The sequence below is a fragment of the Canariomyces notabilis genome, assembly GCF_033297395.1.
Source record: "Canariomyces notabilis strain CBS 508.74 unplaced genomic scaffold N656scaffold_17, whole genome shotgun sequence".
NCBI classification, from domain to species: Eukaryota; Fungi; Ascomycota; class Sordariomycetes; order Sordariales; family Chaetomiaceae; genus Canariomyces; species Canariomyces notabilis.
In genome coordinates this window covers 283,621-310,873 of record NW_027041839.1, presented here as the reverse complement: position 1 = coordinate 310,873, position 27,253 = coordinate 283,621, and the positions used below count along the sequence as shown (strand labels likewise).

General features: G+C 54.5%; 8 protein-coding genes across 8 annotated transcripts; 2 read left to right on the top strand and 6 right to left on the bottom strand.

The window, feature by feature from the left end:
* Positions 1-1,655: 1,655 nt before the first annotated feature.
* N656DRAFT_790790 (DUF803-domain-containing protein) lies at positions 1,656-3,901 on the top strand (the record flags this gene model as incomplete). Its single annotated transcript, XM_064816917.1, has 2 exons — positions 1,656-2,432; positions 2,489-3,901. 2 exons carry the CDS (start codon positions 1,656-1,658, stop codon positions 3,899-3,901), a joined length of 2,190 nt encoding a protein of 729 aa, XP_064668489.1.
* A 162-nt stretch (positions 3,902-4,063) lies between these two features.
* On the bottom strand, positions 4,064-4,571 carry N656DRAFT_186035 (uncharacterized protein). Its single transcript, XM_064808802.1, has one exon. The coding sequence runs from the start codon at positions 4,511-4,513 to the stop codon at positions 4,229-4,231; it is 285 nt and encodes a 94-aa protein (XP_064668488.1). The 5' UTR covers positions 4,514-4,571; the 3' UTR covers positions 4,064-4,228.
* Positions 4,572-6,466: 1,895 nt separating this feature from the next.
* On the bottom strand, positions 6,467-9,497 carry N656DRAFT_781227 (Pex24p-domain-containing protein). Its single transcript, XM_064815543.1, has 2 exons — positions 7,628-9,497; positions 6,467-7,569 (listed from the first exon to the last, which is right to left on the bottom strand). Exons 1-2 carry the CDS (start codon positions 9,149-9,151, stop codon positions 6,838-6,840), a joined length of 2,256 nt encoding a protein of 751 aa, XP_064668487.1. The 5' UTR covers positions 9,152-9,497; the 3' UTR covers positions 6,467-6,837.
* A 986-nt stretch (positions 9,498-10,483) lies between these two features.
* Positions 10,484-14,070, bottom strand: N656DRAFT_799638 (uncharacterized protein; the record flags this gene model as incomplete). The annotated part of the gene is made up of 4 exons (XM_064817896.1): positions 10,484-12,134; positions 12,185-13,068; positions 13,126-13,623; positions 13,684-14,070. The coding sequence occupies 4 exons, from the start codon at positions 14,068-14,070 to the stop codon at positions 10,484-10,486; spliced, it is 3,420 nt and encodes a 1,139-aa protein (XP_064668486.1).
* A 2,675-nt stretch (positions 14,071-16,745) lies between these two features.
* N656DRAFT_185910 (uncharacterized protein) lies at positions 16,746-17,398 on the bottom strand. The gene has a single exon (XM_064808801.1). The coding sequence runs from the start codon at positions 17,215-17,217 to the stop codon at positions 16,855-16,857; it is 363 nt and encodes a 120-aa protein (XP_064668485.1). The 5' UTR covers positions 17,218-17,398; the 3' UTR covers positions 16,746-16,854.
* Positions 17,399-21,541: 4,143 nt separating this feature from the next.
* On the bottom strand, positions 21,542-21,889 carry N656DRAFT_799636 (uncharacterized protein; the record flags this gene model as incomplete). Its single annotated transcript, XM_064817895.1, has 1 exon — positions 21,542-21,889. The coding sequence occupies one exon, from the start codon at positions 21,887-21,889 to the stop codon at positions 21,542-21,544; it is 348 nt and encodes a 115-aa protein (XP_064668484.1).
* Positions 21,890-23,125: 1,236 nt separating this feature from the next.
* Positions 23,126-24,253, top strand: N656DRAFT_781222 (uncharacterized protein). Its single transcript, XM_064815542.1, has 2 exons — positions 23,126-23,585; positions 23,645-24,253. Exons 1-2 carry the CDS (start codon positions 23,169-23,171, stop codon positions 23,783-23,785), a joined length of 558 nt encoding a protein of 185 aa, XP_064668483.1. The 5' UTR covers positions 23,126-23,168; the 3' UTR covers positions 23,786-24,253.
* Positions 24,254-24,423: 170 nt separating this feature from the next.
* Positions 24,424-26,849, bottom strand: N656DRAFT_790788 (uncharacterized protein; the record flags this gene model as incomplete). Its single annotated transcript, XM_064816916.1, has 3 exons — positions 24,424-25,840; positions 25,891-26,136; positions 26,185-26,849. 3 exons carry the CDS (start codon positions 26,847-26,849, stop codon positions 24,424-24,426), a joined length of 2,328 nt encoding a protein of 775 aa, XP_064668482.1.
* Positions 26,850-27,253: the final 404 nt, after the last annotated feature.

The following is a 27,253-nucleotide window of genomic DNA, read 5'->3' as shown; positions in this document are numbered from 1 at the left end:
GAACGACGTTCCTGTTCCTGTCACTCGTGATCCCCGGTTTTCCCGCTCGCTCCCCTGTCCAGCCACCCGCCGTTTCAGGAAAATCAACCGTTAGCCTATCAAAACGCCCTGATCTGCCCTTTTCACGTGTGAAGTCGACATCATAGGCCTGCCCGGCCTGGTACCTATACCCAAAAAGTATTGCAGTGGTGGCTCTCAACTTTTTAGGTCGTAGTGAATGTGGTCGCTGTCTGCTTGCTGGCATTGGCAATTGTCGTGTAAACTCTCCTGCGCAAATACTTGCAAACGCGCAGCCGAAAGGTTACACCGTATGTACATACCCTGGTAAAAGTACGTGATGGTTGCTGATGAAGGTGCTGAAGTTCCCTAACTACAGCTCTCGAAGCTCAACCTCCAGCCCCTGCAGGTCCAAAGTGTCGTGTGTGAGACATCAGGACAGAGTCAGCAATCGCGGGGTCTGGTCAGGACTCCAGAGATCGATTGATCTGGGTGCCATCTTGCACCGACTTCTGACGTAGTGTGCCCCTTAGCGTAGCAATGTAGTGTATGTAATAGTGTATGTACTGTACCGTATCAAGACCAAGAACCTGGGATCTCTCAACATCCATCTTAACACTTTCCCGCTGCGGTAGCCGCCAATACTGTTAGTTCGCAAGTGATGACGCCCCCGTGGCGTTTCAGCGCGGCGCCAGAAGCCAGGGTGTGACCCACTGGCCGCTCAGGTACTTGGGTACTCAGACAAAAGGCTTGTGACGCCAATCAAGGACGTCGTGGGTTGGAGCAGGGCGGGGGTTGTTCCAGTCTTCTGCACCACATCACATTGCAGGTTGTCCAGGTCTGGATAACTCCTTTAACGACCCTGCATGTTCTCTTTATACACTTGTTTCTCCTTGCTGTTGTAGCAGCTTCTTACCGATTTTCTCATTTTACCATTCTGTGAAGCAAATTGGTCCTCTCTCACCATCCATTCCCCAGATCCTTTGTTTTGGTGGGGAACCGTCCAGACCCTTGCACAATCGCCATTGCGCAGCAACCACTGACAGGGAGTCAGGGACTGAGTGAGTTTCTAGACCCTCGCTACTCCGTACGCTGGCCACGGCTGGGATGCTCTCGCACAATTCTCGTCTCAACGTGTTCCCACAGACTGATCTCCTTGCAGACACCTCAGATCATTTTTCTTCCCGATCTACGTTGTAATACCGTTGTTCGCTCCAATTGCACCCTTGGCAGTACGTAGCGAGAACCGCTTAAACGAGTTCTCCGGCGAAACAATACGAATCGGGATACAAGTCAACACGCCAGAGGATCCTGGTCTTGAGCTTCCTGTGTCCAGCCCGCGCTCCGGCTATCCAACTTGTCCTCCTTCGCCTTCTTCGGCTCCTGTAGGACATTTGCATCTTTAGACCTGTTATAGTGCGCCAAGTTTCGATCTCGATCACTTTCTGCCGGTCGAACGTCTCCGGCGCATTCAGCATCATAAACGCAGTTCATGCCGCCCCCCGGTTCCATCCGCAGCGTCAAACGACATTCGCGTGAGCTCTACACCGCGCAAGCGATATAACCAGGTGGTGTCACTGTTTCCAAACGGCCTCATTGCAAAAGACAAGTTGGAATTGGCGACGACCTAGGTCGTCCGCCTACTCCCTGGCTCTGCCATGGACAACGCCGCTCAACTCCTCGACCATGGGCACCAGCTATATGCCCGCGTGGGCGGCGCTGCGCCGGGCGCCGCTGATCGGCCGCCCGCCTTCAAAGCAATCGGTATAGGACTGGCTATCGGCTCCGGCGCATTCATCGGAACCTCGTTCGTGTTGAAGAAAGTCGGTCTGCTCAGGGCAAACGAGAAGTACAACGAAGTAGCGGGCGAAGGATACGGCTACCTGAAAAACTTTTATTGGTGGGCTGGAATGACTCTGATGATCCTAGGCGAAGGGCTCAATTTCGCCGCCTACGCCTTCACGGATGCTATTCTGGTTACCCCTTTAGGGGCATTATCGGTCGTCATCACAACCATTTTGTCGGCCATATTCTTGAAGGAACGGTTGAGCATGGTTGGAAAAGTCGCATGCTTCCTGTGCATCGTCGGTACCGTCGTCATCGTCATGAACGCGCCCCAGTCGTCATCGGTCGCCAACATCCAGCAGATGCAGGAGTATGTGATCCACCCTGGCTTTCTAACCTATGCCGGGGTCGTCATAGTAGGGTCCATCATCGTGGCTTTTTGGCTGGGACCCAAGTATGGCAACAAGAACATGATGGTCTACATCTCCATTTGCAGCTGGGTGGGCGGCCTTAGTGTCGTCGCCACTCAGGGTCTGGGTGCTGCTATAATTGCACAAGCCGGGGGAACGCCCCAGTTCAACCAGTGGTTCCTATACGTCCTCCTGGCCTTTGTCATTGGAACACTTGTGACGGAAATCATCTTCCTAAACGTGAGTCAGGCCTGAATAGCGCATCAACTCAGCCACCTGCTAACAGTCAGTTGCAGAAAGCTCTCAACATTTTCAACGCCGCACTGGTAACCCCGACATATTATGTATACTTTACCAGCACCACGATTATCAGTTCCGCAATCTTGTTCCGGGGTTTCAAGGGGACACCGACCTCCATCATCACTGTCGTCATGGGCTTTCTGACGATTTGCTCCGGCGTCGTCCTGCTACAACTGTCAAAGTCAGCCAAGGACGTACCCGACGCTGCTGTTTTCTCTGGCGATTTAGACCAGATCCAAACCATTGCGGAGCAACCACAGCCCGAGACGGAACCAAAGGCAGATGCCATCCGAGGCACCGCGGCTATTGTTAGGAGACTGTCTGCCGCGAGGCAGAAGATGGAGATTGAAGAACTCAAGCGGCTGCATGAGGAGAAGCTCCAGGAGAGCCTTGAGCCGGTAGGCGAGAACGCAGTGCCTCAATTCGAATGGGACGGCATAAGGCGACGGAGGACAGGGACATTCAGCACTCATGGGGCGAGGTCGATGACTTCTACAACGCCTAGTAACGCCTTCCATCCGCCCCGGACTCCGACAGCCCACCCCCCCCTGGGTTGGTCCCATATCCCAACCGAGGAGGAACTCGCTGCAGCCAATAGGCCGGTATCACCAGCCCTCTCTAGTCTTGTTGGTACTATACGCAACCGAGCTCGCAGTGTACTACTTCCAGGCCATCCCGATTTTCGCGGGAACCCCAACCAGCCCAAGGTGCAGAGCCCGATGCACCCAGTTCAACTGACGTCGATAGCGGTGCCGGGGTCGAAATCTGCAGAGGAATACGTCCCCGGCCGCGATTTCGACTCACACAACTGGGACAACGCTGAAAACTCTAACAGGCGCATACAGTTTGCCGGCGAGGTTCGCAAGGTGTCTGACGACAGCGAACCTAGAAATACGCTTGCGCCACCGACACCACCGCCTCACTCGGTCCTGCGGCAGTTCTCGTTCCAAAACATATTCAAGCGCCATCAGTCGCACGCCGATGATAGGGACCATGCTTTGGACAGCCGACCCAAATTGTCATCGCGCGGCTCGTCCCGCGGCTACTCCAGCCCGCAGTTGAAAGGCGCGACCGAGGAAGAGATGCTCGGGCTGGTAAAAGGCGATTCCAATCACGCACAGTCGATGCCCACCCTACCTCGCTTTGAGGACAGCGGCGAGGAGGAGGATGACGCCCAGGATGTTGATGACAAGCAGTTGCAGTACGGCCACAGCATCACCAAAGGCTACAGGCATAGCCCTCCAAGACGGAATGAGAGCAGTGAAAAGGAGTTGGAAGAAGAGGACGAACTAACTGCGTATCGGCAGCACCAGAAACGATTCAAAGAACGGAGACGCAGCGGCAGCAGCGACGGTGACGACAGGCCACCGCCACCCCCACCGCATGGAAAAGGAGGAGCTTTCATCTGATGGCCTTTTTTTTGTCTCTGGTATGCTGGGAGCGGGTTCGCCTTATACGCACAGGGGACGGAATACGACAGGACGAAAATAATGACGATGACAGCATTTTGTGTTTGGCGGCGTTTTGCATTATCTTTGCTGCACTTGAGCGACGCTGCTCTCTCTTGAGTGGTGGCTCCTGTATGATGTGTTGGTTGGCATCCTGTATCTTGTCTGGCGGCCAGGGGGAAACACCTGGACCTTTGGATATTGGTTGCAGTTCCCGCCCGGCTTTATGAATCCTTTGCCCTGCGGGATTAACGAGGCAGGTATATTGGAATTCATGGGATCTGGCATTCACATAACCTTATAGATGGGTTGGGTAGTAGTACTAGACCGGTTTGTAACGAAGACAAGAACACACTGGACTGATGAATCATGGACTGATGTGGTTGTGGTACCTAATAGCAAGATACAGGATACAATCCGGTGAAGGCAGTTGAGGCATTCAAGCGACGATATAGTAGGTTCCCCAAGGAGCAACTTGAACAAACACGTAGCATTCACCCTGGCAACGTCACAGGACGAAGAGTGCGAAAGGTCTAGCGCATATAAGGAAGCCACGTACTGCAAGAAAATCATACATTGATATATCGTTGTAAAGCTCGAAATAGCTAGTGCTCAGAAAAACGTCTGCTCAACACTGCAAATCGAGACCTTAGGGCACCAGAGAATGCAGATTGCTGGCGACTGACCCAGGGACAGTACAACATCCATACCAACTTGTCGCTTTTCCCCCGTGAAAAGGAGCAACGACATCAGAGCATGCGTCTATATATCAGGTACAGCTGGTATTCTGACTCGGGAGCTGCCAGACCCAGCCTATACATCAGCATCCGAGATGGTCCACGAAGCCAGAGCCCAAGCGAATCTCTTCGGTGGCTCCCTGGTCCGGATCTACCCCCCAATCGAAGGGTGGCCGGAAACGCGAGTCAAATCCCAAGCCCAAGGGTCGCGACAGAGAGCTTAAGCACGACCCCGAGTCCGGTCACAGCAAGGAGCAGAAGTCGGAGCAGAAGTCAGAGTAGACGGCCGGAACCCGAAACAGCCCCAGACCCAGCTCCAGACTCCAAACGAGTAAACAGCACATACCGAACCTCAAGCCAGAGTCCCCGCCAAAGCGGAAGTATCACCCCAGTCACAGCCAGAAGCAGAATCCAGAGCAGAAGCCCGTCGCCAAAGCCAAACCCAAGCCTGATTCGGAGCCCATCAACAGCCAGGGGTAGTGCTGCTAGAAGCCAGAGCGCAAATCAAAGCCGACTTTCAATCAGAGAGCAAGATTCAAGCTTAATTCCAAATCCAAATCCCGTCACAGTAAGCGGCAAATGTCGAAACCAAGGCGGTACCCCAGGCCCAAGCCCACCCACACCCCTCGGGGCCGCGCAGAGCACAAGCTCCAAAACCCAGAAGCCGACCCCGAGGTCAGCCCAGCGAAAACGAGCAACACTAAGAGATACCAGCCGGAGTCCCAGCCCCGACCGCAACCGCAGCCGCAGCAGCAGCATGGGTGGCGGCATCCTCTCTCGTTTCCCTTCCCCCCCGAAGCCCATCACGCACGGGACTCAGCAACCGACGAAAATCAGACACAAGTTGCGCAAAAGCAGTCATATCAAGACAGCCGGAAACCATAGTAATTCTGCACGTCGAACAACCGCTCGTTCCATACCTACACCTCTATACTTATTCCCCAAGCCGTATAGACGGCAGCAACCTCAACCACAAAGGCCTGAGCAACAGGAACCGAAACAAAAACAACAACAACCAGAAGAGCAAGAACAGCAACACATAACAGAGAAGCAAGGAGAAGAACAGGCGAGCAGCAGCAAACAAGTTGGACAGCAACAGCAACAGCAGAGCAAAAGCATAGACCAAGCAGCAGAGACTAGTGGAACTGGAACGACGGCCTCTGAACAGCAGCAGCCTGAGGCAAATGCAAAGGGTGGCCGGTTGCTACCACCACTACTACAGTGTCTAAAGCAACGAAGCAAGGCAATAAGCAGGTCAGTCAAGGATCTGTTCCGTGCCATGGCACGCAAGCTTCACTCGCCAGGCCGGGGCAGGACCAGGGTCAGGGGCACTTACAGGACGCCTCATGGTAGACGAAGGAAAGGAAAGGGATCTAGTAAGCCATGAGCTACCTACCATAGTACCACGTGAAGGGACAGGGAAAATAATATGTAAGCTTAAGTAACGGACTACTGTAGTATGTATGCCAGCGTTTTTGCCTTCATATTCATAACCTGCCTAGGGTAGGTTGCTGGTTAGGATCAACCACCGTAGACGCTGGGCCGCAACTTGAATCACGGGCGACCAGGCAACGGCTCAAGGGGCATGTAGTTGGGAGCTGAGGTGATAAGTGGATCGAGGGACGAGTGGCATACTGGATCTCTCGTCCATCCGGCAAGGAGTGGAGGTATTTTCCTTACCATCACGCGGACTACACCGGAAGTTCGGTACTGTCCAGCACCATCAAGCCACCCTCAAGCCATTCCGCGGGGTGGATGCAGTGCTGCGAAGACTAGGTAAACCTAACGTCGCATCTTATCTGAGTGGTATATCAGTACCCCCCTATTTCTCTTCCTTGTTGCCCATTGTATTGCCAGTTGTATTGCCCATTGCCATTTCCTTTCGAGGCAAACCAACCCCATCATGATGACCTTGCGCCACCTGGAATACAATCCCTCGTGATGCAACCGGCAAAGACCAACGAAAAGCCAACCCACGCCACCCCTACCTACCCACCTACCCGGGCACCCAGCCATGAACTAATGCTTTGCACAAACCAACCAACCAACCCACCCAATCCGATGCCCATCCCATACCGAATCCGCAAAACAGAAGACAAAACCATACAAAGCACAAACCCCACCTCCTGCCTCACACCTCCAGAGACTGGAGAAGAAGGATTATTCCAACCCCATCCTAACATCCTCCCCAACCCCCCAACTGCCCACCTCGGTCCCCGTATCCTGCATCACAACCATGCGGGCCTGGGTGTCTAGGACAGCCGCGTCATCGTCCTCGCCATCGCCTGCGCTGCCCATCGACGAGGCGGCCGAGGCTCGCGACGTCCGCCTGCTCCTACTACTCCTGTTGTTGTTGCTGCCTGGCGGCCCCCGCTGCTGCTGCTGCGAGTAGGACGACGTTGTGTCGGCGGACACGGTCGACTCGCCCGTGGCGCGGCGCCTCAGGGTCGCCGGCGCGCCCTTGAAGAAGCGCATCGATTTGCTCGAGGTTGACAGGATGCTGGCTGAGTCGTTGTCCTTGTCCTTGTTGGCTTCTTTGTCGTGTTGCTGTTGTTGTTGTTCGTCGTGTTGGTGTTGGGGTTGTCGCGGGGTCGGCGGGGTCAGGGATACCTCCGGGGAACTGTGGTCGAGTGAGCGAGGGATGGAGGGCGATAGGGAGGAGGAAGTCTGATCTGACGGTGGGCGGTCCGGGGCGGGGGAAGCGGTAGGGGTTTTAGTTTGGTCGCCGAGGACGTCGTGGTTCGCTGAGCCGTTGGGGGCGGCGGCTGCGGTTTCTTGATCCTCCTCCGAGATGGTGGCGTCGTCTGCTTCGACCAGCTCAGCATCGCGGTACCATTTCCTCCTGCGCGTCCAGCGGCCCCAGCCGTCCTGGCCTCGGCGGCCGTTTTGCCACTTCACATCCCAGTCAGCATCCTCAACCTGGACAATATCACTGAAACAAGTGACACACCTTATTGTCGTAGTAGACCCACCCCATCCTGCCCCCCGGCCCGTCGTAGTCCCACTCCCCAGTCCCATCGCCCGTCATAACGGCCTCGTCCGGCACGCCATCCACCCGCCACCTGGATCCCTCGGCCCACTGCCACCGCATATTGCTCCCGTTCTCAACCTCGGGCAGCTCAAACTCGTCGCGCGGAGGCACGGCATTGTTGTGTTCGTCGGTCCAAGCAGGCCGCTCGTAGGCAAACAGGCTGGTCGTCCATCCCAGCCCCACCCACCGCCGCTGGTTCTCGTAAATGATGAAGGTGAAACGGACCCCCGTACCGCGACCACCTCGGCCTCGGTGGAGTGCTTTGGTGAGCTCGGACTCGCGCGGGGTCCTGACAGTAGTTGAGGAGCTTTTGGACTTGATCGACGTGGCGTCGGATCCGGTTGCTGTAGTAGATGAAGCTTGTGCGGGCTTCGTGAGCCCCTCGAATTGCAGCCCTGTCACAAGAGCAAGCAGCCGGCGGATGGTGGCGCTCCGCCAGAGGATCGCGCGGGTCACCCGAATAACGCGGGAGTGCCATGTCAAGACGATGGTGCCGAAGATGAGGATGACGCGGCGTGTGGTGATCAGACGAAGAGGGGGAAGTGTAAGAAGGAACCAGAAAGGGGTGCAGAGGAGGATCCGCACGAAAAGCGTGGTGAGTGCCGGGCGAGTAGTCGCTGAGGTAGGGGTGCGTTGAGTGCTGAGGAAGTCAGTCAGTTCAAGCAAGGGCTCCAACAGTATGTTACACCTCGCCGTGAACTCCTTGAGCGTCTCGACAATCTCGTCAAGCGTCTTTTGATGTCGTGTGTTTGTGACCTCAGATATGGATCCCTGGTTCCTTATGTGGCCGCCAGGCGCCGCTGTTCCCGACCCGCCGTTGCCCACCTTGGTATTCTTGTCTGAAGTCCCGTCAACCGACAAGTTCTTTCCCCGCCGGCCGGCCTTGGCACCCTTCACCTCGTTCACGACGGCTGTCCCGTCGCCGGCGCCAAGCCCTGGCTCGCTCCATCCACTGCTGCTCAGCGGGCTGAAGCGGCGGCCGTACATGCCAACGATCAGGAGGAGTACCAGCGCCACAGGTCCTCCCACGCGCACCACAATGTCCCCGTAAAGCACCACGGCCCAAAACGCGGCCAGCAGCAGGAAGCTCTCCCACTGATCGCCCGTCGTCCACGTCAGGAGCCCGACAAGTTTGTTCAGCGGCAGCAAGAACGGATGGCTGTAAGCCAGCGCACGTGTGATTTGTGGCGGCGTTGAAAGCAGCAGAGGCGATTTCTGATGTACGAGGATGGTGCTCCTCCGCTTGGCAGCCGAGGTGGAGCTGGGAGCGGTCGAGCTCAGCGTCGCGGGGGAGAATGAGGCATAGGTTGGGTTCGGGGCGCCCGGGAGGATCGAGGCGCTGGCGGCGTCATTGGAGCTGTTGCGCGAGGGAGTGGCCGGCCGGGCAAGGGTGGAGGACGAGCTGTTGAGCGGGTCACCGCGCTGAGTGCGAGGGGTCGACATGTGCGAAGTTGAAAGAAGCCAAGGGGGTTCCTGTTTTTGACCGGTAGAGGTGCGCTGTCAGCCTAGTGTCTAGCCCAAGTCGTTGCACATCCTATGCTACCACCGCGCATTTCCCGTCTTCCCTCCCGAGAAGTGTTCGCGAAGCTTTGATGCTGTAGGGCTGCTGACCGTTGCAGCCTTCCACTCATCAGCAGGCCCTAACCCCCCCAACGGCAAACGCCAAGAAATTGACGGTCCAGGGTCTGATGGCAATTCCGAATCTCAGCGACTCCGAAATCGCGGGCCCAACGATAAAACAAGTGGTGTGATCGCGAAGGAAGTATGCGAGATCTTTGGAGTGAAGAGGAGAAAATACTGTAGTTAGGTACTCACAAATGCAGCCATGAAAAGCAAGTTAGTGTGTGTAGCTGTGCTGGGCCTCTGGACGTCTGTTCGCTGTTCTGTCGTAGCCTGTTCACGTCATAGGCTACGTACCGAGACGCATGCGACGCCACAGCCGACGGGTCCCTTGCGCAAACTCAGGACGGGAACAGCGCCAAAATGCAAGTTCCCATAGCATTGCGTATGGAGCAAAAATGATTGTTAGGGAACTGCAACCAAGGGCAGAGGGGCATAGATTCACAAAGAAGGAATGAAGCAAGAGGACACGTGCTATGTAGGTATCGAAGTAGTGGGATCAAAGGTTCCATTCCCAGAGCAGAGCTGGGGGCTCAGGGGGGGTTAGTGGCACTTTTGAGCCTAGGATGCAGCAGGGTCCACTGCTGACAGCACATGCGACAATCACATGCCAGAAAACTGCAGTGTTGGCTGGCTTCCCGTCGCCGAGCCATACACCGCCAAGAGTGCAACGACCATGTTGATTACCATGCCAGCGAGGCAGAAGGTTATCTACCGCGAAGAATGCATTGCCATATACTGATCCCGGGGCCTATCTCTTGCCGCAGAATAACGCAAATGAACGCACATGCACCTCGAGGACTGAAAGCTCCAGGCTCACGTCGCCAAGGAACCATGCTTCGGATATCATACCTATGTAGATGACGCCCCTCTCTCATGGCAACAAGAACCCAAAGCATGGTGACATGCTGCATCGGGATTCCCGCCCTATCCCAAGCCCTTCCCCTTTCCGTTCCCTCCAATACTTTCCCCCAAACGGCCCAGCGCTGCTAAGCATCCGATCAGGCCATCAGACGGAAGGAGTTCTCCGTCAAGGAGGGTGTCTGGCTTGCACTGCGTCGTCGGTCCAACAGGTCGGATCTACAGCACCAATTCATTAGCCATGCCACTTCTTCAACCCCTTGAAGCCAGGTGCAGGCGCAGCAAAGGTCAAACTCACCCGCTGCTCGGCATCTCGACAGTGATGTCTGGGTTCCACCACTGCAGCCGCGCGCAAAATTTCCTGGCATGCACCTTGCCGCTCTGCATTCCGCTGGTTTCAAATACCAGCGTCTGCGTGCGGCCCCCCTCGTATATGAGCCTGGCAATGCACACCGCCCCGGCCTCCGACTTCGATCTCGCCACTGATTTGATGCCCTTCGGGTCAATTGTAAGCGAAACAGGCGCGTCAGGCCCGGTTCGGAAAACCCCGCTGGCAGGATCCTCCACCAGCCGCAGAAAGCGACCGGCTACCCTCGCACTAAAGAGTTCCGCGTCGCCTTCCTTAAAGCCGGCGAGGTCAAAGACAGCTGCTGTTGTGCTGGGAATCGTGCCCAGGGCCGACTGGCTTAACGCGCCAGTCCTGGCCATGCGGGAGACCGGGGTAGGAGTGCTCCGCTTGGCCTGCATAGGTGTGTTGTCCTGTGTATTGAACGCGCTCGTCCTCAATGTTGAGACGGGTGTGGCGACGCCACTTCGAAGGAGTTGCGGCCATTCTTTCGGCTGGGGGTGATATCCGATCGGCATCGATGATTGTTCGCGTCCTGGAATTGGTTTTGAAACCATCGTGCAAGGCGTGGATCCAAGGGAAGGGCAAGGTGCCGCCGATGCACTGTCTGCACGCCGCTTCTCTTCCTCAAGCGGCCTCGTCTGCTGTACCGGCACTGACTGCGCCCGGTTATCGACCAAGGGCAGTGAGTCAGTAGTGGACAATGCGGGCGCCGGAAGGGTGGGCGCCTGCATTTCTGCGAATTCGATGACTGGCCGGCTTATAGATCCATTCTGGGATCGGAGGTCTAAGGTCCCTTTCATATTCTCTCGGGTAGACGGGGTGGGTTCCCGCATGGTATGGTTGAGAACATCTTGAAGAATACTCTGAAGACTGGCTGGGTTGGGCTTGAGCATAGTGGTCCGGGATCGGCTCATCGGGTGGTCGTGTTGCGGGTTTCCATCCCCTTGCTCATCTATCGAAGACACTGGTTGACTGGGGCTTGTCCTGCTGTTTCGGGGATGCAGAATCTCGGCGCGATCGCTGCCTGGCATTGAACCGGCTCTCGATAATGGCTCCAGACTTGCTGAGGCACTCCGAGTGACGGGGGCTTCAGAACCAGCATTGATGGGCTTGAAGCCGCTTCGTGATGGGGGCTGCAGCCCGAGGGCTTTAGTCGCGATCAATTGGGCATTGTTGACAAGCGAAACATCAACCGTTGCCGTGGGTTTCATGGAAGTGATCTCTCCTCCATGCTCGTCTTGGTTGGAAATACTTGTCCGCCGGCTCTCTTCATCGAGCTTTCCCAATTCGTTGTCGGAATCTGTCATGGCTTTGTTACTGGAGTCTTGGTCAGAATCGCGTTCCGGATAATCGGCCTGGGTTGGGCCAGCATCCCTCATTTCAACTTCTTCAACAGTGACTGATGACGGGGCCTGCCGAGGCTGATCCTGGTCAACTAGCACTTCCTTCGCCTCGGCGGCCTTCCGGTGGCGCAGGACACGTTCAACATAGTAGCTGTGCGCTGCGTGGAAGAAGGGTACGCTTTGTGAGTCGGAGTCTTTGAAGCTGAGCCGGGAGAGGCCCGCAGCATTTACCCAACCCACAGACCAGGAGCGGCTGCACCAGTTAGATTCCCGCTCCAAAGCTAGTTGAGAGGGCCGACTTACAAGTCCGGGTTGTCGACACACAAAACTGGAAACTCCCGGTTTCTCACCAACGGGCCCCCATCCTCGTATCCGCTCGCCCAGCCCCGGATTCCCGTGATACGGCCATCGACACGGTCATATACGTAGCATTTGGGGGGTTCCGGGGCGTCGGCTTGCTCACTGAAGAGGCCGGTATCGGCTAGGGTGCCTTGCAACCCGGCTGGCGCTAAGTTGCCCCATGGCAGGATTAAGACGGGGCATTGGACCTCTTCCTGCTGAACATAGCTCAAGTAGAACTTGCATTGCACTGGGTTGATGACTCCGGTGAACTGCTTCTTGGACCGGCCGGGAGAAGCCGTCTGTTTGCCGAGCCGCTGCGAGGAAGTCTTCTGGGTACTGGGAGTCTCCAGAGGAGGATAACCCATTTCGGCTCGTTTCGTCTGACTAAGGCTATTGGCGTTGAACACCTTGTAACCTCGTCTAAAGGCTTCAATGACCTTTGCGTTGTTTCTGTCTGCCAGTTCTTGGGTGCAATCCACAACCAGATGGCCAAGCATCTCTATGGCAACCGCGTGTGCCTTTGTCATGTGGTCGTGTTGCGCCCCGGCAAGGTGTTTGGCTGCTCCGCGAAGCGGATGCTCACCAAAGTGCACCCCGTGTTCATCGCATCTTAGAATGTAGAAATCTCCACTGCCAGTAGGATACTGGACAATGATGTGATGATACTGGGGATCTTGATACACATCGGCGAAGGATATCGTCCGCTTAGCAGCTACCTGCGGACGGATTTCAACCCCGGATGGTGCAACGTCGGCGATTTTGGTGTCGCCGGCATGTTCCGGCTTGGGCCGCTTCTTATGGCTCGGGGCAGAAGAAGGCTCGTCATCAGCTTTGCGTTTAAGAGGCTAAGGGATGAATTCCGTCAGTCTCATGTGCTTCAGCGGGCAGGGAATTCTCCTTACATTTTCAACTGGCGGAGCAGGATGAAAACCGTCATTACCGCGCGTGAGCGTCTCTGCATCAGCAAGAGGCTGCTCATGGTTACCAGCAGAAGGGGGAGTTACTGGTCTCAACGTCTCCGAACTCGACGCGTGGTTGAGGCCAGCGGACGACTGTGGTGGAGGCTGCACTGAACAATCAAGCTCATCTGCGTCCGAGGCTTGGCCATGGGCCGCAATGCCACCCGGCGAACGGGCGCTTGGTTCTTCGGAAGGGCCGATTTTGGGTGAGCCTGGCGTACTCTCAGCCTTCGATCCAGATGTCTCCGGGTCTGGTCGCTCTGGCGGAGAATCCCTCGGCGGTTGTGATGAAGGCTCAGCCACTTCAAGTGTAGGCGCTGCGCTGGCAGTTCCAACACTTCCGATCTGACCAGCAACATGGTCAATCTGCGACGGAGCTGCCGCCTCGTTTGGACCCACAGCTCCTGCTTGTGAATCGTCTTGTTCGATGCTCAACCCTGTCTGTCCGCCTGTTAGTGGGTACCGACAAATTTGAATAGGGAACTTTTAGGCAGCACTAACCACTTCAACGCTCATGACATTGTTCATAGCGGCGAAATTCTCCTCAATGTACCTTTTTCGCTCATGCTCGTAATGCCTCGTCCGTTCATCCTGCTGCTGTTTGTATGTCCGTTCTAGTTCGAAAATGTGCAAGTCTCTCCATTCGACAAGAATCTTAAAGAATGTGCTGCCCAGCGCCGAGTCTAAACGTTCTAAGTCGGCCAGGTGTGACTCGAACTGTGAGAGGATAGCATTTTTCTTGGTCTCAAAAACTGCGACTTCGTGCTGTGTGTCCTGCTCGTACTGGTTCTTGAGCTCGTCGAGCTTCTTCGTGAACTCGGTGTGCGCGACGATTGCCCCGAGCCAAGCCGTCTCGGGCAATACGCAATGTCGTGATATGGCCGTCATATCGTGTAGCCGACACCAGTCGGCGTGCCTCCGTCACGGCCCACAAAAACCCGCAGAGCGACGGGCCAGTGTTGCACAGGGCTTCTCAAATGTAAGAAAGAAGGTTCGCGGAAAGGATCAAAATCGAATAACTTGACGCGTATCGCGGCGGCATCTGTGCTCCATATTAGCGAGTAGTTTGGTTGGTGAAGGAAGAGTAGGGAAGAAAATCAAAAATGGAGAACCGGCCAGGGACTGCGAGAGCCCGAAATGAAACCAGACCTGTAAAGGACTATGTCGGGTTACACATTGATAGAAAAGTACTGTACCTATGTAAGACAGAAAACTATTGCCGACGTGCGCGAAACTCTATGGCGCCGACCAGAAGCAGAAGTATCTGTAAAGTTAGCTGTTAGGCTGACATGTCTGCTTGCGGCACCGCGAGGTTTGTAGTAGAAAAAGTGATGCAGGAAATGGTGGGATACAATCGGACGTAACGCTGGCTGCAAACATCTGGCGCACCTGCACCTGCATCATATAATATTTGATGTTGGAGCGGGTGCCTTCAGGTATAAGGCCTGTAGGAGTGACGCGGAAAGAATGATAGGGAAACCCCATCCAGAAAAAAGGCCAGCAATGCGCTGCCAGCCGACAGCAGGTTTGTACGATATAGTACATTCAAGCACCTCCAATAATCCTGCCACCGAGCGATAGAAAGTCCGTGGTTCTGAAACTATCGAACCACGGGTCACTTGGCGCGACCAAGGTCTTATGGGAAAATGGAATAGTTATCGGGGCTGATCAATAAACTTACTAAGGCGGGATGTTCGGTAGAGACAGCAGATAGATAGCTTGGCCACCTATGTAATTGGAGCCCAATCCGATATGATTAGGTTGTTAGGTATAACTTTTGTCCTCACTGACTTCGCAGTGTAGGAAAGATCAAAAGGTACGGAGTAGGATCGATGGGATTGTTGTGAAATGAGGGAGAGGAAAGAGCAAGTTAGGGTGGAAGGAAGCAGAACTACCGGGTCAGGGAACAGGTGTAAACTATATGGAAGGAGGGTACAGAGTAGAGAATTCGGTCTTGCTTATTATTAGATTTTGTTTCGGGCAGCGTTGCGCCAATTTTACGATAACTTGATTGCGGTTCTAGGGTTCGATAGCACGCCGTACTAACTGCTAGTCGCCGTCTACTTACGCCATCAGCGCCGTGTGCACAGCACTGTACAATATGTACGAGTACTGTACATACATGCATACTCCGTAGATGCACTACACCCTTCGAACTTGACGCCGAATCGCTTGACATACACTACGAGCCTGGAACATGCAACTTCCACTCGATCCTGAATTTCTTTCATCCTGCACAGGAGTAGCGAAGGAGTCGCCGAGAGCTTGACCTTCGGCCACGAATCACCCAATCTACAAGTGACAGGGATGTTGGGCTTGGTATAAGATTGGCGTTAACGTTAAGCTCCAGTGAGAACTTTACAGAGCTGTATCGATTGCCAAGGCTCCCCTAGCGACTAGCGAACATCTGACCATGTAGTACTGTATCCGGCAAGAAGCAAGCAAATACCGTCACAGCGGTTGGTGTATAGACGCGCAGATAAGTACGCCAGATATGCGTCGGTGAATCGGTTGGTTTGTGTGAAACCGGTGCTAGCTCAATCAGACCCGGAGCATGCATGTGGTACTGGTTGTGAATTGTGATCATATTTGACAAGCCCAACCGGTGACCATACAGAAGTAGCAGAACTTTACACCTAGGTTGGCTGCGCTGCCTTTTTACGCCCCGCCGAGCAGTCCTTTGCCGGCGTCGCGGGGGGTACACAACTTGAAGCCCGAGTCGGATAACTTTAATCAGATGTTCGCTGATTATAATTCATACATCCGCAGCATAATAGCGGCCCAGAACAAATTCCTGCCAATTCCTGCCAATTCCTGCACGAGACCTCGTCGACGTGGATACTCCGAGGCATCACATAATCATTCCGAGTCCAACAGCACCTGATTATCAATAGGGGGCAAGCGCGGTGCCGTCTACTCCATACTTCAGATTGAAGTTCAGATGCCTTAACAATCCAGAATTATATGCTCAGCTTATTGGGTTGCCAACCCACCTTAAAGACTTAGACTACCTTACCTTTATTATCAATCTCAGCTGCCATGCACCAACCAGGATCCGGGCCGGCGACCAACAGCGATTGATTGTAGTCTATGTAGAGCAAGGCCAAGGCGTCATATGTTCAAAAGTCCATCCGCCGTACAACGTCAACAAGCAACAGTTAGGGAGCGTACTACGTGCGCGCAAGGTTGCCTTGCTCCCTTTCATATTCACTCATTCTGCAGTTTTAAATTAAAGATTGCCTGATACATGGTGCGGGGAAGTTGCGAAGTGCAAAAGTGCATTCATACCTTCCTCATTTCCTCTCCAACTCCAAGGCCCGCAGCTTCCAGCCATCTCCGAGACAAAGCTGTTGATCTTCATTGCCAATCCCCTCCTCGCTCTTCGTCATCGGCGTTTCATTTTCATCCCCGTGTTATGTTAGTTTCACAATGTATTGTACCTCAATGGTACTAAGCACTGTCGATACACCTTGTCTCCGTCTCTTTCCCGTTAGCCTCATGTTATTTCCGCGAAATGTCAACCTGCTATAATGCGACCCGGCGAGATTATAGGTACGGTTCATGTTGATATCTCAGCTTGTAAGTAGTGAGTACCGTCACTACCTTACCTACCGTTGCACCATGCAGCATGCAGTCTTGCTAGCCGCTAGGTCGCTCATTAGACTCATTCGGTCAGTCCTGGACCAGGTGCGTAACACAAAGAGTTGACAATTGCATAAAAGGACCTGGGCTTACGTTCTCTCGTTCTCTGGAGCTTCCAGTCCCTCTGTTCGATTCAAGGGTAGGGGACCTCACATGTAGCGGGGAAACCCTCCGGTGGTTTGATAAGTGCCAACGTACTTCGTATAGGGTACCATGACGTTCCACTGCGCGAGATTGGTCCCAACCAATATGGAGTACGAATAGAGTCACGGTACACGCCAACATGGCCTTACAGGGGAATAGGTAAAGTCTTGGCCAAGTTGCAGTCAGCTTCCAAAATGCAGGACACTTGTCCCAGTACAAAGTTTGCCGAGGATGGTCGCATCTCGCCATGTACTTAGTACCCCTATGCACCAAGAGGACATGCACATACTGTGGTATACACTCTTTAGATGCGATGCTTTGGCTTCCACTTTCGCTCTGGCCAAACCCGTAGAGGTAGATATAGTGGAATGTGTTATACGGAGTCCCTAAACGTTGAATGTATTCGTACTTGTACCGGTATTTATCTGGCTAGATTATTAGCGCCGACTTGCCGCCGAACTCATCAGTCAAATCATATTTATCATCGCCAACCCCCTAAGGTGCTTGGCGTAATGCTACCCTACCTCGGGCGGCCTACCTACCTACAAAGTTACCTTAAGTAAGGACCTTCCTCCAACAACCTGATGAAGGACCGACAGTATCAACCAACAAACCGCCTGAAGATTGTCACCCTACAGTGTGGCGCTTATCAGTTGATACGTTAGTTGGTCCATATTCCCGGAACATGATGTCAGGCTCAGTGAGGTAGGGAGGTAAGGTAGTGGTTATGCGCCCAACATCTACCGGTATGCCGGCTCTGCACTGCAACTTTAGCGCTAATATCTACCCAAAGAGACAGACTTCTTGTTGGTGCATTCAACTTATTCAAGCTGGAAAGTTGAAAGTTCCCCCCGGGCATTCGCCATAGACTTCCGGAATCCAAAGGGGGTTTGGTTACTACTACATGAATCGTACTTTATCTGCCACCACAGGCAACCCAAACCGACTGCTCGACATCAAGTACCAAGAGGTGCCTCTGCAATGCTTGGCTAGAGGTTCTGTCGCACCAACACTCTGACTGGTGTGCCCACCTAGTACCTTATCATTACCCCTGAATGGCACATCTTCTGGTGACTGGAACCAACAGGACTGGCATCGCTTGGCCTGTTTCCTCACCACTATCCCGTCTATATCAATGTCACGGTAGACGCAGCGGATACAATAGCATAAGGTACGCTGGAACAGGCAAGTTTCCGGCGTCACGGCGTCACTCTTGAGCTGAATTGCATGCCTCGAATTCTTGCGCACCTGTTTGCCAACACGGAACAGCCGGAAACTTAATCAACTAGTATGACGACAGCTAGTATCGTAATGCTTACCGTGTTCATACCTCGTTTGGAGCACGTGCAGCCCGGGGGTGGCAAGTGCCCAGGCCCGAGCTACTAGTACCATCAATGGATACCATCTATGGTGTGACGGATCTCTATATATTAGCTTCCAGTTACCAGGCTACTACGCATGCAGCAAGTTAGGACCGCGAGTACGACGCTATGTGCCCCGACCTATCATGGATGAGATCCAGCCTTGTTGCAGTGGTGGACTCGGAGCTCCTTAGAACTCCTTTGTCCTCTTTGACAAGGCAAACACCCCCATCAGGCCATCACCAGCCTGGCAAGCCTGGGTATATAGGCTTGCCTCCCACAACTGGCCATCTCTCCCTTCCTCAGATCTTCCTCACCAGAGCAGTAGCAATTAAGCTAGTTCCACAAGCCTGGCCCCATCCAACATGAGTGAACGCAGGTCTCTTCCATTGTGACTCAGATACGCTCCGTCGATGAAGAAGTTGGAACTGCTTACCTCTACTCTTGCCAAGTAATAGCGCTAGTAGTTTTCACGTCTTTATTCACAAGTAGTACGGTGGAGGTGCACTGCGAAGCCCAGATCACCTACCAAGTCAACTTGCCTAATCCGTATTATTCTAACGGCATAGGAAAGGAAAAAAATTTGAGCTAAATAGATGAGCAAGGCAGAAGATGGAAGAAAGGAGCGGTCTCATTCCTTCCTAGTGTAGGCCTAGTGGAAGCCTCGCAGACTGACCCCGATGGGCCGATGACTTGATGATCCTTGGTATGCTGGCCTCATCACACATCCGGCGTCATGGCTTTGGACAAAGAGCAGGGGAGCGTAAACAAAGAACACCAGAGCCTACGAGGACAGACAAAAACCAAGGAATATACAATTATGATATTGAATTGGCTTGGGGCTCAGAGCTTCTCATCCTATTAGGTAGGCCCGCAGATTATAGCTTTCTGCAATATCAACACCAGTAGTCCAATTCGAAGTACAGTCCCGTTGCCAAGTTTCCATATATTCCTCTTGTCGGGCCCTAGAAGTTAATCAGTCGCCACTGCGATGAATCCAGATCTCAAGTCAGGGGCTGATGCTCCACGCTCCTCATGTGGCCTACTGCCGCCATGTAAGGATGGATATCATTGTGTCTCTGTTTCCAGGAAAGGAGAGAAGCATTCGGTGAAACCAATTGGGAAGTACTATTTCTCTGAGGATGCCCTCAAGCACGACCTCGCAGCACTTAAGAGGGGTGAAGTCTATGAGCGGGACGACTTTTACCGGCGAGCAAAGGCCTGGTATAAGGCCGAGATTGACCGGCTCCTTCACCTCGAAAAGGTGAAGATGGTGAGCCTTCCGTCCTCGGTCATCACAGTCCGCCTACTAACGCTCCGGTCTTTCACAGGCTACCAAGGAATCCAGCAGCGAGGCACGGGGTACAGCACCTACCAACGAGCCAAGCATGATCGAACCTAGCAACACCCAAGAATCCACGCTGGCACCATCGGACGCTCCCAGTCCTGCCCCTTCTCGCTCGAGGCGGCGCGCGTGTACAGCACTGACACCAACGCGTATCCAGCCAGCCCGCGCAGCCAAACGCAAAGCAGCAGCGGACCCGCCGCAAACCTCCCAACAAATGAAGAAACCCAACAAGGCCCAAGAAGCCCTAGTCCAACTTCAAGTCCAGCCCCAGCCCCAGCCCTGCCCGGTTCCCACCGAGACCATTGGCGACTACACCCTCGCCGAGCACGACTGGCAGCAGTTTCTCAACCACAAGCAGGGGGAGCACCGGCCGTCGCAATGGTCGTACGTTCAACTTCAGGGACTGGATGTGGCGTATTTCGCCATGCGGCTGGAGAGGGCGGTGCGGGCCAAGATCGGCGAGCTTCTGCTGCGACCATCACAGCAGCCTGCGCAGCAAAGCAACGCGGACGTGGATGGTGAGGTCGTACGAGTGGACACAGGACACGGAGCTGGTATGGATGCAGAGTGGGAAGGGGAGAGGCAATCGTGCTCAAGAGATATTGGCAAGCTCACGCTTCGCTGCGGGCTGGATGCAGGTGGAGGAGCGCCCGGGTTGAAGACGTGGTTAAACCTGCAGTCACTGGCGCCGTTCACACCGGCTGCGGCGCTCTCGTCTGGCGAGGACTGGAGGCCTCCTGACTTTGATACTGAGACAGAATACCGGGTTTGGGGTGGTGTGAGCGGTATTCGGGGATCGACACCCGGTAAGGACGGGGGCAGCCCGTGTCTGACTGTCGGCTTCTGGGCGCCGGACGAAGTCAACCGGCGAGAGGGAAAGAATAAGACTCCGACCGCCAGCCTTTGGGCCGCGGACGAAGTGAACCGACGAGAGGGGAAGTTGAACAAGACTCCGGCGAGCAGTCGTTCGCAGTCCCAAGTACCGGAGGCTGAGATGGAGATAGGTCCCACACTGGGCAGGTGGTCTGCGTTCAAGGGTGGGCCGCCGGTGGAAGATTTGGCTGGGAATGTGGTTGAGGCGTCAGGGCTGAGGTTTGCGGTGGACTTGTGCGCTTCTTCGGGATCGTCCGTCTTGGAGGTTGAAGAGGGTGCGAGGTTTCTGATGCTGTAGAGCTGCATTATGTACTGCCTGGAATTTAACTCTCCCAACGTCTATGCTACCGTCTAAAGCAAGACCTGGAAGCGGATGGTTCTACCCACAACGCCGGGAAGGGGTTGTCGTGGGGCCTTGAATTCGAGAGTGCATGGCAGCCACCATCAGGCATTCACATCATGAGAGTAAATCCTCACGAAATAAATCCAAAGAGCAAAACCACAGATAAAATGACCACTCTCGTCATTGTGCTTCCCTGCTTCCCCCCGCCCCAACACAGCAGAAATAAGAGAAATTTCATGGATTTGTGCGCAAGCCTCAAAAAGAGTCAGGGACATCATAGATTGCAGTCAGATAAAGCCGCCCATGTAATTCTGCCCCTGCAAAAGCGACGGGAATGTCGAGAAGCACAGGGAGCTAGCACATAGCCTCCTTATTCAGAACCAAACTAGGTGATATGCGGATGTATCGGTCCCTATCTGTCCGAAGTCCCTGTCGACTGTTAGGCCATATGTAGAATGACCCAAGATGGCTAATATGGAGACGGCATGTATTGCAAGGCCTTGACTATGGGCGATAATCCGTAACCGGAGGGGGGAATGGCTGTGTTCACGTTCCAGACGCGTCAAGCACGATCCCTAGGTGTTCATAACGGTAGCTGAGGGACGCGGAGGAAAAGCATGAGGTTCACATATCCCGTCGTTCGGTTGACTACCGCCTCGGAGGTGAATGATTCGAGGTATTGTTGCCTGAGGGACTGAGGAGCATGGCGATGCCGATGGGTATGGGCAGTGGAAAGGGCAGGGGGTTGACCGGGCTGGCCATCATGTTGATCGCGAAAGTCTGGTTGACCTGTGTCTTCGTGGCACCGTTGACGCCAGACGAGGATGATGACGACGCCCGGGGGCGTGGGCTGTAGCCACTCGGAGTACGTGCATGGCCGCCTGTGGTGGCTGACCTCAGTGGCGGAAGGGGATTGCTCCCTCTGGGTGCCCTTAGGAAGCTAGTACTGCCTGGGCGCGGGTTTGTCGAGTTGGGTCGAGCGGCAAAAGACGACATGGTAGCTTATTGCTAGTATGTGTTCTTCTGGTATGATTTTTAGGTGGTCGGGTTGGATGTGTAGAGGGGACTTGCTTTTCTACAGTCGATAGGAAAAGCTTTAAATAGAAGTAGGTAAACATGGTGGCCATCAACATGAGAAAAAAGCCATCGTTCGACAGCCGGACCGCAAACTGCACCCATCGTTCGAGGGGGAGTCAAACAAGATTCAGGTTCGTTTCAAACTTTCAATATCCTGGCGGAATTGGTACAGGTACACGCAAATGGACTCACCGCCAAAGCCTCACCTTGCGCTCTGCCGTACCCTGCCGTACCCGTTGTTCAAGGAGGGTTCCCTCGCCCAACCAGGGCCCAGGTCTGTTAAGAGTTGACATACACCTCACGTTCTTGTTGGCTTGGATGATGTATGGATTGCCGGTGTTTGCAGTCGCCAATCTCAAAGTCCACAGGCTGAGCGCGTGCTCTCTGCTACGTAGGACGTTTCAAACCGCGCATTAACTGGGTGTCCGTACCATTGCTCCGCATTGACTGATCTCAGTTCAATCGATTCGTCTGCTGTAGAACTGTAGAATGCCCGCATGAACTCCGACTTGCTGTTTGCCAAGGCTCTCCAAAACATGGGTGACCAACTGACCTCCCAGGATGAGCGGCGAGTCTGACGGGACGCCGGGGAAGGCGGCTAGGGTCCCTCCTAAGCCCTAGTTGTCCGCCATTTTGGCTGCAATCGGGGGGCTTTGATCTGATCTTCTCCGGAGCCGGCTCCGTTCGCGGGTCGGCCCATCGGTGGCGGGCACTGGCGGCAAATAGTGGATTGGGTCTCGATGGTTGACAGGATCGGGAACAGCCGACTTCGGCATTTGCACCGAAACTTGCCGGCTGCACCTACTCGAGATGGAAGTAAGTCTATTGTTGGGGGCGGCTGTAGCTGTTTCGTAAGTGATTTCAAAAGCAACCATGTTTCCAAAGGCTTCTGCAGGTTGCCGTCCAGCTCTTTCCCTTTGGAGTCACTGACTGAGGTCATCATAACTAGCGCCTTCCTCGGTGATCCCGTGGCGGTTTGGATGACTGGGCGAGCTTCACGCACAATTCTCGCAGAGGCTGCAACCGAAACTGGGAGCTACATCATTGGTTAGACGGATTTTGTGGTCCCACGTCACTGCTGACCCACTTGCACGCCCCGCGGCTGAGCCCTGATAAGATATTGGTCACCTAGGTCTGGTTCGCGGGGTAAGACGTAAGATCTCTTTGTCACCACGTGCATCGTACCTGACGCTGCTGGATGTGCTGGTGGTATGACTTGAGACGGAATGCCACAGTTGCCACTGGCATGGTCCCTGAGTGGAGGCGGGTTATCCGCGGAGCAGGTCCGGCCCAGGAATGGAAGCACCAGGGCCAAACCGCACAAACCACGCAAACTCAGCAGGCAGTGCAGGCGGCAACTGCCAGTGCCTTCTCCAGCCTGCCTGTGGATGACAAGTCTCTGAGTATAAGTAGGAACCCACAGCTCCCAGTAACTACTCTCAATTCTTCATCCTCAAACCACACAAAAGCATCAAAGATCAGCAATCCGCAAACTTTCAATCAAGAACACACAAACCACACGCACACATCAACATCAACCCAAACACAACCCTCAAAATGTCCGGCGAATGCAACTGCGGCGGCTCTGCCTCGGCCTGCAACTGCGGCTCTAGCTGTTCGTTCCCACCCTCCATCCGGTCCGATTGTTAAGCCATGCTGACACAACCACATCAGGCTCTTGCTCCGGCTGCAACTAAGACTTGTCATTTTGTCGAGAACCCCCACACGTCATGGCTGTCTTTCTCTCTCGGGAAGTTTGGGCTTTGCACGCTCTTCGCACGCTCTTCACCTGCGCTCCTTCCGGCAACACAATGAGGATGGCTTAGATTGAACACTGGGTGGCTCGGCGTCAACAATCATGATAGTTACGGGTTCGGAGACGAAGGTTCTTTCCTTAAACGGGTCGGTTTGGCATGGGATCATGACGTTATGGTCTCACCTTAGCTTGCCTCACTGCAACGCGCAGTTGTGGCTACGATAACACAAAGCAATATCAATTTCGTTCCTTATGCGAGTTCCCGTACTTCGTTGGGTCCTTTCGTGTGTGTTGCCTTGCCGAAGCGTCACTGGCTCTCAAGTCATCGCTGAAAACCATAGCCTGGGAGTCTATTGGTGATGTGTGTAACGCTATGTGCCGACCTTCAGAGGCACTCCGTCAGCGTCGGCGTCAGGCCTCCGGTCATATTACAATCGGTCAAGTCTGAGAAGTCCTTGTCCCAGCCCCGTACAAGAGAGATGTGTAGCTGCCCAATTAGATAGCGAAATCAATAGAGAAGTGCATCCGAAAACGAGCCAATATCAAAAGTAAAATTCTATTCTATTCGTACCATCGAAACCTCATATAACGCATGGTACAATGCCATCTATCTACCCCTGTGCTCTCTATACAATTTCCGGGCCAGAGACCGTACACATCCTAACTCATGTTATTCAAACCTCCCGATTCCGCTACCTCACCTTTCCTTCCCGGCGCCATCAATCAACCCCCCGACAAGCGTCTTGAACCCTTCCCCGAGCGCCTGAACCACAACCCCTACATCCGGCGCCCGCGGTTCCTCCGCCTCAGCCATCCTCGCCAGCGCAGCCGGATCCCATCCGTTACTACCGCTGCCGTCTCTATCCTTGCTGCTACTGGTCGTCTTACCCCTGGCCAAAACACTCTTGACATCCCTCCCCCTACGCAGAGGCGCGCCGGGCTCGCGCGTAGCAGGCCCGATGAGCGTCTCATCCAAAAGGTGCTGCCAGCGTGAGAGGTACATGCCCGGTCCGGAGAAGGAGCATGCCGTAGGGGTTTTGGACCGTGGCGGATGGACAGGTGGCGGCGCCGGGCTGGACCTGCCGGACCAGTAGCCCGGCGAGAAATACGAGGGGCTAGGTTGCCGCGTCGGGGTGGGAGGTGCCGAATGTGAGCTGAGATGGTGGTTCATATTGTCTAGGATGCGCTGCATCCGGGCCAGGGATAGGTCCTGGAGAGCTGAGAGGTAGGCCGCGTGCGCGTCGAGGGCCGGCAGGAGGAGTGATCTTGTCTCTGCCGGTTGGGACGCAAAAAGTTGTTGAAGACTACTGCTCATTGCGCCGGCACCTCCGCTGCAAGTTGTAGTGTTATCGGCCGGTCTTGCTTCTTCTGAGACGCTGAGTCCTGGGCGGAGCTGAAACTCAGGGGATGCCGGTTCATCCTGTCTGAAGACTCTGCTAGTCTCCTTGGCCCAGGCCAGGAAATCGTCCCTGAGGTCTGGGCATTGGCTTGCGACCTGATGGAGCCAGTTATAGAGTAGCTGGCGGTTCCTCCTGAGCAGGACGACATAGTCCTCCACAGAGGGAGCTTGTCCTTCTTCTGAATCACCGCGTGTAGCGCCGTTTCCTGTTGCGTCTAGAAGCCCCGATGATCCCTTCTTAGGCTTGCTAATGCTGATGACTTCGCTCAGAAAACCCTCGGCCGCTGACACGTGTTCGCGGAGGTCCACATGCTGATGGATCGCCCGAATCATGGACTCAAAGCTGGCTACAGCGTCTTTGACAGCTTGAGTGAATAAATCAGGATTCTGGCGGCAGAGTGTGTTGGTGATTTCATCGCGGTCTCGTGCTGAAAGTAAAGCCGAGAGATACTCGAGACATTGCGCATGCTGTGAGTCCGAGACCGTGCCTAAAACGTCTGGATTTGAGCGTTCCAGGATTGTCACAATCATGGACTTGTGCTCTTGAATACTATCATGGCGAGTGTCTACATGTTTGTTTTTAGGCTTGTCGACGTAGTCTTTGATTAGAGCAAGCTGCTCTTTGGAGGGGCCAGGGCGACCTTTTGCCTTTTCGATGCCCTCGGCAGATTTGCGGAATTCGAGGCTGTCCCACGATAGTACGAGCCATATGATCCTACAGATGTCAGCTTGGCTCTGAAGGCTATGGATTGGAACCTCACTTGCCTTTGAAGGAGGTTCATACCATCGTCGGCGTTGTGCGTTAGCCCAAACCAGTTTGACAGGGCGCCAACCCCCATTTTCGCTAGCAGCAGGCGCATCATGCCGCTGAGCATGGTAGCTGCATTTCCAATGCGGAGAGTCTGCTTGATCATCGAGTATGGGAGAAGTTTATGCACATTTTCTAGTAGCTTCAGAAGATAGGGCCCTTCTGCGGAGAGGACGAAGACGCGGTGCAACAATGTTGCCAGACTAGAGCTATGTCAACACCAAGTCCATGAGAATGTTCGGCTAACCCACTGGATTATTATGCAGTCGGCAGCGGCCTGAACCGCGGGAGAGTGCTCCTCGAGACTCTGGCGGTCTGCCGCGCAGGAGAAGAGTTCGTCAAGCAGACTTCCATACAAAAGCTCATGCACGACATCGTCCCAAGCCCTGGCCAGCTCTTTCGAGTTGGACCGGTCATACTCATTGTGGAGATTTCTTGTCTCGCCCTTCGCGATTCTCCCAATGATGCCTCGTGTCACCATCTCATGAATGGCCGACGCAGCCGTGGCCAAAGTCTTCCTGGTGCCCAAGACTCCTTTGTCATAACTCTCCGAAAGCCCCACCTCAGCCAGCTTCTCTAGAATCCCCTGAAATCGTACATGCCAGAACTCGGCTGGTAGATCTCGGACTCCTGGGCAAGGCAGCACAATGCTCCTGAGCACGCCGGCCAGGAGTGGTGTGGATGAGTTGGCAGCATACGATGCACCAGCTGATTTCCTGTCACGTCGAGCAAAGGGATACCCGTATTCTGATATAGTAGCGGGGTCCTTAAAGCTTTCCACCTCTGCATACGTCTCATGGTGGGTGAGAATGTCAAAGAGGGCGTGCAGTTGAGACGAGGTCAGGACCTCAGGGACAGAATCCGTCTCTGCGGCGGGACCTCTCGGTTCCGGGCTGTTGACCCGCTGCGTTTCCATGGCGCTATTTCACTGTAGACAGAAATGCAGTAGCTAGTGGCCGGACTGAGGTCGACCTCGGAAGTCGAAGCGGAAGGGTAGCTGTCCAGGTAGGCAGGTACCCGAATCCCAGGATCAGAATTCCGGTAATGCTACGGAGCAACGTCCGTTGTGAATATGGAGCGTCCGTTTGACTTGGCGCCGCATCGGGCATTAAACTAGAACCTTGACGTCAGAGCCTAGGGGGAGGGGGTCGCTGGCGAAATGATCAACGGCCACAATCAGTGAGCGGCCAAGAACCACCGGTTGGCAGCTGCGCCGCGACTCCGCGAGGCCGTTTACCCAGGATTGCGGCGTAATCCGTGACGAAATGCGGAACTGTGTCGAGAAACCGAGGCGGATAAAGACGTTTCGATCAGTTGCTC

Bases quoted from the DNA above. Each gene is read 5' to 3' on its own strand.
- N656DRAFT_781227 (XM_064815543.1), bottom strand. From the start codon at position 9,151: ATGTCGACCCCTCGCACTCAGCGCGGTGACCCGCTCAACAGCTCGTCC. The intron at 7,570-7,627 runs GTGTGTCACTTG...TGGGATGTGAAG, and splicing joins GGGTCTACTACGACAATAAG to TGGCAAAACGGCCGCCGAGG.
- N656DRAFT_185910 (XM_064808801.1), bottom strand. From the start codon at position 17,217: ATGGCGAGATGCGACCATCCTCGGCAAACTTTGTACTGGGACAAGTGT.
- N656DRAFT_186035 (XM_064808802.1), bottom strand. From the start codon at position 4,513: ATGATTTTCTTGCAGTACGTGGCTTCCTTATATGCGCTAGACCTTTCG.
- N656DRAFT_781222 (XM_064815542.1), top strand. From the start codon at position 23,169: ATGTGCTGGTGGTATGACTTGAGACGGAATGCCACAGTTGCCACTGGC. The intron at 23,586-23,644 runs GTTCGTTCCCAC...CAACCACATCAG, and splicing joins CTGCAACTGCGGCTCTAGCT to GCTCTTGCTCCGGCTGCAAC.